This window comes from Quercus suber, unplaced genomic scaffold, assembly GCF_002906115.3.
Source record: "Quercus suber isolate HL8 unplaced genomic scaffold, Cork oak 2.0 scaffold_462, whole genome shotgun sequence".
NCBI classification, from domain to species: Eukaryota; Viridiplantae; Streptophyta; class Magnoliopsida; order Fagales; family Fagaceae; genus Quercus; species Quercus suber.
Genome location: NW_027069913.1, coordinates 593,321 through 604,022, shown reverse-complemented (window position 1 = coordinate 604,022; position 10,702 = coordinate 593,321). Strand labels below are relative to the sequence as shown.

Below are 10,702 nucleotides of genomic sequence, written 5' to 3'. Positions count from 1 at the left end.
GGAGCCTTTATAAGGCCGTGGAGGTCACTATTATAGCCTGTTTAGAGTTCTCAATGATTGTGTATAAAGTTATAATTCTTCCCTATAATGTCAACTTTCGTTCTTTTATAGTCCGAGATCATAAGAAAAGTAGATAAATAAACATAAGTAATGAAGAGCAGTCATACATAAAATTATATAAGTGATAAACGAAACCCTAATATCTCTTATAAGTTTTCAAAAAGAAGTACACATTGCAACCAGGAACATCCTTAAAAGGATTTTTTTTTTAAAAAAAAAAAGAGAAGAAAAAGAAAGGAAAAATTAAATGAAAAGGACACTAAAAGGAATTTGACTACAAGTAATTATTTAGTTAACTTTATTTAGAGCTTGGGTGGAGGGGCCTTGCCAGCTGCCTCAGGAGGAACGTCCTTTTCCTGTGCCTTAGGAGCTTCTCCAACAGGCAGGGTGGTTGAGGCTAAGGCCTGTTCAAAATTTTGAGAAGCCGCTCCGTTTTTGGGCCCTTCTACTTCTTTGACCGAGGACAGATCCTTTACTTTTTCAAGCATTTGTGGCTGCTCTTTCTGATTGAGCGAGGGAGGAGCCTGAGTTTGAACTTCCTTAGGTGGCTCAACAGCTGTAGAGGATACCTCCCCTTGTGGAGTAGAGGGAGTGGAGGCCCGAATAGCTGGGGGGAGATAAACATTTTCAGGTTTCCTCAACTCTGATGAGGATTCAACCCCAGCTCGGTTGAGAGCTTCTTGCCAGGTCAAGGAACAGTACTCCCGGCACACAACGGGCACCTCAGCTCCGAAAGTGTCCTTTCTCTCAGCGACGTCCACATCGTAACCATGCTGCTCAGCGACGTCTCTTTCTTTTTCAACCTCAGCTTTGGCTTTTTCAGCCTGATCTCTGAGCTTCTGGACTTCCTTCAGTTGTTTCTGCAGAATTAGCACCTGTTCCTTAGAGGTTGCTAGCTGGGCATTGGCGTCACGCAAAAGCTGCCTTTGGTCCTCGACCTGTCTTTGGGCCCCCTCCAGAGCTGAGTCAGCACTCTTCCGAGCACTTTCTTCGGCAGTTAACCTCTTCTTCAGCTGCATGATGTTTTGCTCAGAAGCATTGAGTGTGCGCACAGCTGCTATTCTTTTCTTCCTCTCCTCGTCTATTTGCTAGTGGCAGGATTCAGTTATCTCCTCCAGCCTGAAGGTGGCTTGAACGGCCTAGAGTAAAAGGAATTAAAAATACATAACAGAAAAATGTGTATGATAAAAGACAATAGAAATATAACGATAAAAGTGTCATACCATGCCCAAATATCTTTTGATATTTTGAAAGACCTCGTTTCTCTTGATTGCTCTCAGCTCAGCCATGTCCTTAGGAAGAAGAAGTGTCTCCTCTAATGCTGAGGTGACTCGGTACCCAAGTCCGTCACTGAAGTCCCTGATTGAAGCATCCTCCCTCAGAGGCTTCTCATCGAGTATAGGGGCTGGGAGCCAGGCCCCAGGTTCCGAGGACTGAGTGGTCGTCTTATCCACCCCTCGCTGTGACCCGTGGCTTGTTTTCTGCTGCTTAGCAGCTTTTTGGTCCTCATCTTCACGGGTAGTGTGAGGCCTCCCTGCGTCCATCACTTCTTTACCCTTTGGTTCTCTCCTCCTCTTTGGATCGCTGGGCTCGGTCACAGTCGGTTGGGGTGACCGAGGATGTAGAGGAGGAAGAGGTGGGGGGTTGGGCTGAACTTGCTTTTCCACCACCCTGCCAGGCTGGCCCTCGATTACGTCTTTCAAGCTCCTCTGGCTTCTCCTTTGGATACCCATTTTCTCAGAGGTCACCTCGGGAGATTGGGGTTGGTTGAAAACTTCGAATTCGTCGACAGAATCAGACAACTCTACAAGTCCTCCCGAAGCTTCTTCTTCTTCTTCTTCTTCTTCTTCTTCTTCTCTTCCCCTTCTTCTACCTCTTTTTCTCTTTCTTCTTCTCACTCTCTCACTTTTTAGGGAACGGAGCGTGATGATGAAGCTTCTGTAGAGGGAATGGCCTTAGGCGATGGTTCAGTGAAGGGTACACCTTCAGGAATGGGAGTGCCCTCAGGAACAATGAATCCCTCAAAGGCTACACTGATACGGTGGAGCCAAGGATCTTTTGCCTTTATCACGTACTTGGAAACCTGAAAGGCTTTTGAAACGGGGTCGTACTTGAGTATTAAATGTGCTGCTCTTAATTGGCCGTCGGAGGGATTCACATACACCTCGGATCGTAGGATTCTGTCTAAGCTCTCCCTATTGATCAGCCTGAAATTACGTCTAGTGGCGCGCTTGTCTGCAAAGTCATTAAAACATGGGAGGAAATTTTTGTCAGAAATAAAAATAGCTTCAATTAAAAATTTAATTTGACTTATAAGGGGCATACATCCTAAGAACCCCACCTGGTTGTCCCTCTTTTGTCGGACAGGGCAAACCATCATGCCACTCCCTGGAGAAAATAAGGAAATCGTCTTTTAAACCCTTGTTTGAGGTAGGGAGGCACTGGATCAATCTTACTGCAGGAAACCTGGATTTAAGGTAATATCCCTGATCCTTCAAATGATTGAGGTTATATACCCAGTTCACATCGTGATGGGTCAGACCTAAATTGTACAAGGCATTTAGAGCCTTTATACTCCTAAGCACCCTGACCATATTCGAGGCGTACTGTGTGGGAGATAATCTGAGGAACCTAAGGTAACTTCTAGTCAGACTACCCATTGGGATAGTCATCCCTCCCTCGATAAAAGCTATCATAGGGATGACTACTTCCCCCGTTTTTCTATCGTGTAACCAAGTTTGTGGGGAAGCGTATCTCATATCCACTGTTGGGGGAATCCTATACTTAGCCCTAAATGATTCTATTTGCTCCTCAGAATCAACTAGATACTTAAATCTACCCATTTTCTAACAGTAGTAAAAAAAAACTGACGCAAAAGATGGAAAACTAGGGAGGGTTAAGGAAACTTACAGGTTTGGAAAGTAAGCTCCTCGGACGGGCTCCTAGTATTTATGAGAGCGTGGAGTAATGAGAGAGAGACAGATTCAATGAATATGTGCTGAGACGGTGTAATTTGTAACTGAAGAGAGATTTGATTTGAAAGGCACTTTATAAGGGCACAGAAATTGGGAGCGGGAAAAATCCCGCCCATAAATGCAAAGGATCCCCCCCACCGTTAGATTTGCATCAGGTCGTTGAACGTGTGGGACAACAAAGCAGTCATCATTTAATAATGGCGTGCTCCTGATGCCGAAACGTCAGGAACATGCCTTGGGCAAGCAAAAGGACATTCTGAAAGCAGGGGAAGTCTACGAAATAAATGAGGGCAGGATATCAAAATCTCCCTTTTTCCCGAGGTGACAAAAAGCGAGATTTAGAGGGGCTATTGTGGGGCCTGTTATTTAAAAAGATATAGGAATCCTCAGAAGTGGGCTCAGGGCCCAACGGCCCAATCCGAGGACGCTTAGTTATCCGAGGATAGTGTAAAAAAATTATTGAGGGGATAATATAGGAGAAAGGGATGTATATCATGTATAGTGGCATAACGCACGTCCGAGGACACCAAAGTCCGAGGTGAACGTAACTTTCATTTTATTCAGGAGACTTCGCAAAGTTGTATCTGAACTAGAAATTGAATATAAACCTAAGGAGGAGTCGGGGAAGGTAGCAAATATCTTCCAAGGCTATCACCTTCCCATTAAATGCTTTCCAGCTAACACTTTGGCTGTATTAATGTGGAGATGATACCTGAATAGTAACTATGCAGCTTTATGGCTACTGAGCAAAGGTTCCGGTAGGTGCTGGATGGAACAGAAAGGAGTTCCCAAAATAAGAACTACACGTGTACGATGGAAATGGAGGAAAGAACGTAGTATATAACATGGAAACGGATGACATTAAAGAGAGGACTAGGAAGGAGGAGGAAAAAGGAGGGAGAAAGGAAGAACAGATATTCCATGCATAAGAGAGGCTCACTAAAACCTAGCCGAAGAGAATTTTTCTCGTACAATCAGCCCAACATATCCCTTATTACTCAGCGAATATAACATTTCCTGTCGAACAGTACTAGTTCTTGTACCCATGCTCTAAAAATTTATTGTTTGAGCTTGTTGGGCTGAAAACCCATGCATACTCAGGGTCCAATCCAAGTTGAGTCCCCACAATACAAATTAGCTTGTAACTCTTGCATATGTATGTGATGTATTTACAAATAAGTATAACTAAAATTTTACTAAGTTTATATATAATAAATATAGTATTTGTATATTTGAAAATATAAAATGAGTACTTGTTATATAAATATAAATTTTTTAGAACAAAAATAAATATAAGTTTATTTGAAACAAATGAAGAAAAAAAATCATTTAAATTGTTATTAATGAAATTTTCAATCTTCATTTATCCAATCACTATTTGTATAATCTATTTTATACTATTATTTAAGGGATTTTTGGAGTTTACTATTTGTCAAATCAAATTTTTTTTTTTTTTTTTAACTTTATTATTTGACTCTGTGGCTTTTGCAGTAATAACTTGGTACAAAAATTTTAAAATCATATGAAATATGTGACATAAAATTTGACCACAATAGAAATTCAATATAAAATATAGTTGAATTTTCGATCATTTTTTACTACTATATACCGAAATAAACTATTTTGTCTTTAAAAAAAAAAAAAAAAAACTATTTTGCCTAATAGAGGCACACTTATCAGTAGGTAAAAGAAACTGTCTATGATCCCTCTTTCGTTTGAAAAATCAATGTCCCCAACGAGAGTGCGTCCACAACAACCGATTCCTCTGCTGGGCAAGAACCATTTGCCAAACGACATAATCTTATTCAACATCATGGCAAGACTACCGGTGAAATCAGTGATAAGATTCACGTGCGTTTCTAAATCCTTGGATTCCTCGATCACCACCCCATATTTCATCTCAACCCACCTTAACAACAACAACAAAGGTAATGATAAAGGTTATGTCATACATATGCCGTCATTGGATACACGTGACTTGAATTCTTCTGACACTAACAAACCACCAGTCTGTATTGTCTTTTTCGACCGCACGTTTGATAGGATTTCTGAGGTTGGAATTCCCTTTCATTTTCCTTCTGGGATTGTCGAAATAGTCGGTTCGTGCAATGGCTTATTGTGCCTCGCTGATTCCGATAATGATATATATTTGTGGAACACCCCATCATTAGAAAATTCAATAAGTTGCCTGATACTTGCTTAGGAAAGCTAACCAATGTTAAACTCGGGTTTGCATATCATTACGAGAATAATGACTACAAGGTTGTCAGGATTTCATCTCCACCTTTTTGGCAGACTGTGCCTCTATCTGAGATTGAGGTGTACACATTAAGTTCGGATTCATGGAGAAGGGTTAGAATATCGTTGAGAGCCAATAGTATCTACTGATAACAACCCCATTCAAAGATGTCTTTCATCATTCAAGGGGAAACTGGCTTTTATTACAAGTGAAGGTAGAGAACAATCTAGCTTTTAATACTCAATATGGTTGATGAGGGAGTATGGAGGGAGTATGGTAGTCTTGGACTAAACTTTTTGTTGTACCATATGAAAGAGTAGCTCACTGTGCTGCCTTTACTGAGTATGGTTCACTTCTGTTGTTTTGGTACATCCAAGAGTGGGAATCAAGAATAAATACAAGTTTGTTTTAATTGAATCTGAAACTCAACCGTAGAAAAGGGATCTTGATATCCAAAATCCTCCATTTGTAGCTAATTTCATGGAGAGCCTAGTTTTACTTGGTGCAAACATGGCATCTTACTAAACATTGGTATGGATGAACAGAAACCTTTGTTATTACTTTTCCTTTAGTTGTAGTCATGATAGTATTGGTAAAAGTTTCATCTTTATTCCAGGTTTACATGGCTATTATAAACTAGTATTTGAGATTTGTATGTGAATGGTTGTTGCGTTATGGATGTTGTTATTCCTTTTCCTTTTGTAGTACTTGTCTAGTGAACATGTTGCCCTTCCAAGGTCATGTGTCTTACTTCCCTGGTTCAAGCTACAGGTCTTTGTTGTTTTTGAATTATATTTAAATCTAATATCAATGAGAAGGAGCTAATTTTTATGACATTGCGTTGGTTGCGCAATATGTGATCTTCCTTATGAGTACTGCCGTGTTCTTTATTTTAAAGAAACATGCTATGGTTTATACTACGAAGGGATTTGTTCGCTAAATTTGTTTGGTTAATGAGGAAGAACTTCAAGGCATATTATAGAGATGTTAGGTTGTGAGGTACATTTACTTTCCTAGGCATTAATGGGCTTTTAGTGACCCAATTTATTCGTGAGAAAATTCGGTTGATGAAGCACCCATATACCACTTTAGTTGTATGTCATCCCAAGAAATAATTTGAACGAAAATTAACTTTTTGCATTGACATCAACTAGTCATCTATATATTTGAAATTTTTATGGAGGTGGTTCCCTTTTACTTCAATATCTTGAAATTGTCTGTTTGTGGAATAAAAGTTCTTTCCTTGAACCAAAAAAAAAATCCTAAGTTCATTCCTATCATAAATTCATCTTCCAAAATTTTAAGTTGTTAAGGAATGGTGAATTCATTCATGTAACCATTATTCTAAGAAGATTGAAGTTGAAACAATCAAATATCAATATCTAAGCTCAAGGTGCTATGAAATATTCAAAGATAAAATTTCATAAAGTAGGTAAGAAAAGGCCATCTACAACAACTCAAAGAGGTTATTTAGAATAGTCTTTAGTAACCTGAGAATTCTAGCCCTCTATCTTACACATAACAATTAAATTTCTAACTACATGCTAGTCCCTTGACCTTTTGAAACACTAAGGGCCTAATAATAAGAAGAAAATAAAATTTGAAATAAAACGTAGATTTTTTTCCCTTGAGATTAGATTCTTTGTTGTCTTCTTTTTAAATTATTTTTAAAGTGTCCGATGTTGTAGGAATTTATATTGTTTGATGCCAGAGATTACATGCATTCTTTAGAGAAAAAAAAATTTTAAAGCATAATCCTTGGTTTGGGAGACCCCACTAATATTATATCTAGATTTTTTTTTATTGTCAGTTTTTACTCAGCATTTTGCTACCAATGAAACTATAATAATTAGCCCTAAACAGGTTACTCAGTTACAGCCCTAACAAAGTTTTAATGCACTGACTGTGCAATGAAGCTTTTCTTTCATGTTAAGTTAAATTTTATTTGAGTCCCAATGCATACTTGTAGGCAGCATCACTCAAATAGCCCATGCTCTGCTATGTCAGTTTGTTATTGGACTTGTTTGTCCTTATATATTGTATGAGAACGGTTGTGTAAGCACTTGATTTCAATTGAATAAGTTCTGCCAAAATGAAAATCAAGACTTACAAGTGATTGCTTATTGGGTTACTCTTAACCTAAGCTTCTTGGAGCAGTTTTTATTCCTGCCCCAAGTGTATTTGATGCTTATCTGCTGAGTGTGGTGCACTGTTGTTTGATGGATGATGACCTAGAGTCTTGCCTTGTTATTATCTTTTAGCTGAAAGAAAAATGGCTTCACCGAATTTTGAAATTTTATTATTAAGATGCCTAACTTCTATACTCTTGTGAAGTAATCTATAGTTGGTTGTTGATTTAGAAGATTAATCAGCCACTCGAAATTAATGCATTAACCTTCAGAGACCCTAGTTCTTGTGTAACATGCCCTAAAAAAATTTAGAATATAAGTGCTCCTATGAAGTGGAAGGAAATTAACTATGCACAATTAGAGGCAACCTATGCTAAGAAGATATGAACATTACAGATTCTGCCGGATCCATACAGTCCCTGATGTTTGCTTCATAAGTTTAGCATAACTGTGATGGAAGTTTGGCAGAGTGGTTACGATTTTTTTCACCATCATTTTGTATTAAAAAACCTATGCATCATATTATCTCTATTTGATGTGTTTTTAATAATTCTGAAATTGAAACCAGCATTTTAAGAATAAAATGCATGGATAGATTTTAGCAGAACAAGACAAACTTTTTGCCGTCTTAGCTTTTTTTTTTTTTGGATAGTTAATTTGCAACTCATGTGCTTCACATGAGATTGAACTTGTGACCTCAACCTCCATTCATCACTTACAAGGGGGAGGAATTGTCATTTGGTCCAAGGCCTTTGTTTTAAAACCCTGACCGGACTAGTCTGCCCAACCAGGTTAACTGGGAACTAGCCCTTAGATTTTTAAAACCTAAAAAACTAGTTTTGGAAAAAAAATTGTAACCTATACAAGTCACGTTCGAACTTCTTGGTTTAGAAAACAGTGGCCAGTTCTAGCAGTTTTAGCGGGTTGCAGAACAAGAAGTAATCAAATTTACCCAACAGAGACAAATTGAAAGCCCAATGCTCACCGGCCACCCCACAATGCAAAAATTAGTGGTCAATGCCCTCCCTATCAGATTTGCACATAATACACCAATCTGAAATGACAAAACCCCTCTTGCCAATTATTGTGGATTTCTCTGTTCCTAAATTATTGTGAATGTTATATTCTTTGATTATTGTATACAGTATACTTGTTCAATGTTTTGTTTTTTATTGGGTTTGTATAAACTTTACTGTTTTGCTGAATTTCTGTCATGATCTTGTTTTAGTGTTAGAACAATTTTGAATAATACACTTTTTATTTGAAAATTGTTATTGTTCTTATTTTAATCTTATAGAATAAAATGGAAATGGAAACTGGCTCTAATCCATCAAATGAAGCTGATTCCAATACTATTTCTTTTTTATTTGCCTATATAGTTGAGAAATTACATTGGAAAAATATCTAAATTCATTTAGTTTTTTTAGTCAATTTTGCTATTCTTACGAAATTAATCTATATATTTATATTCTTCATCATGGTTTGACATTCAGTGGAATTTCAGTCTGACCTTAAAACCATAAATCTCTTTATTATTCAGTTCTTTTTAACTATATGGTTTCAAAACCATGGATTAAGTTGAGTTGTTTGAGTCTTGGCAAGGTAAGTTTGGGCATAACATAGATTTTTGAAGACTAGTGCCGCATTGTTTGATATGGTGCATTTGGCGTGAAAGGAATGCTAGAAGTTTTGAGGGATGTGAACGTTTTATGCTAGAGATTAAGTTTTTTTTTTTTTTTTTCTTGCACACTCTCTTTGATTGGAGTGTGGTCTTTTCTCATTTTTCTTGTTCTTCCCTTCCTTGTTTTACTTGATCGTTGTAATTTTGGTTCCTGATTTGTGCCCGCATAGTACATCCCCAATGTACTCAATTTGGCTCTTTTATTAATAATATTTTTAAGTTATCTATTAAAAAAAAAAAAACACATGGATTAACCTGATTCTTTATTGTGTTTTGGTAGAATAATTGGCAGAGAGGTGCAAAAAGGAAGAAAGAGAGAGAGGACTGTAATGTTAAGGGCCCGTATGGTCATAGAGTTTAAAAATTATTATTTAAAAATATGTGAAAATTGTAGTTTAAAAAGTGTTGTTGAAATACGTGTTTTTAGTGTTTATAAAACAAAAAAAAAAAATGTGTTTAGTATTATAGTTTAAATAATATATTTCAGTGTTCAAAAATATAAAATATGTGTTTGGTATGTGTGTGTTAGATTGTACAAAAAATCTGAGCAAAGTACAAAATTAATGCCACTGGGTTGCTGTCTGTGTGGGTGAGAGAGATCCTTGTTAATTCGGTGTGAAGAGATGAGAGGAAGAGAGGAGACAATTCTTTCCAAAAAAGCTGATCAGGTGGGCCCATAATAGTGTTCAACCTAATTACGGAAGTGCCACTGAACACTAGTTTTTGTTGTTAAAAATCAACCCGGAGGTGATTTCCAAAACCATTATTTTAAACATATGTTTTGAACAATGTTTTTCAAACAGTCCTGTTGCGGAATGGTCCACCAAACACTTTTTTTGTTTTTGTTTTTGAACACTAGTGTTCAGTGTTTAAACACTGAACACTATGTTTTGAAATCAGCGACCAAACGCCTTCTAACTATCTAGTTTCTGGGAGGCAACTGACAATATGAAGGTTATGGTGATTTCCATTCACGTTTAATAGTGTTTTCTTTACGAGGCAAATCTTGATCTGCTTTATTAGCTTCACTTTATGCTTTGCTTTGAGGCTTTGTCTAGAATGAGAGGGGGGCGATGACAAGCATTTTGGGTTGAAAGGTGAATTGTCACCCATATCTTAGGTTGTATTACCAATAATATTTAGGTTCTTCGCCTAAATATTATTCAAGATTTTAGTGTACATTGGCAACATGCCTTTTTTTTATTAATAAAAATTGTTATTTATCCAAAAGAAAATGTTATTCAAGATTTTATTGAGGGTGGTTGTTTATATTTTGGGTTTTTTTTTATTAATAAAAATTGTTATTTATCCAAAAGAAAATGTTATTCAAGATTTTATTGAGGGTGGTTGTTTATATTTTGGGGCTGTTCTATATTGGTTTGGAAGATGCTGTGTGTGTGTATAGAAAGGCAATATTACTCTTATCAAGAGCACTCTTTTGAACTTGCTGACCTTACTTGTTCATATGGCAAATGTGAACTAAATGAAGTGTGTTGTAGTAAAGGAATGATAGAATAAATGAATGCAGAGTGAGGGGGAAGGATGCACTAGAAATTTAGGAAGTTAAAAATGAATTCAATCTTATTCAAATACCTTAATCTGCAGTACATTGATATGT

General features: G+C 37.1%; 2 protein-coding genes across 2 annotated transcripts; one reads left to right on the top strand and one right to left on the bottom strand.

The window, feature by feature from the left end:
- Positions 1-362: 362 nt before the first annotated feature.
- LOC112029546 (uncharacterized) lies at positions 363-1,793 on the bottom strand. The gene is made up of 2 exons (XM_065762535.1): positions 1,284-1,793; positions 363-1,073 (listed from the first exon to the last, which is right to left on the bottom strand). Exons 1-2 carry the CDS (start codon positions 1,791-1,793, stop codon positions 363-365), a joined length of 1,221 nt encoding a protein of 406 aa, XP_065618607.1.
- Positions 1,794-4,761: 2,968 nt separating this feature from the next.
- LOC136062877 (uncharacterized) lies at positions 4,762-5,423 on the top strand. Its single transcript, XM_065762534.1, has 2 exons — positions 4,762-5,134; positions 5,239-5,423. The coding sequence occupies exons 1-2, from the start codon at positions 4,762-4,764 to the stop codon at positions 5,421-5,423; spliced, it is 558 nt and encodes a 185-aa protein (XP_065618606.1).
- The last annotated feature ends 5,279 nt before the right edge of the window (positions 5,424-10,702 follow it).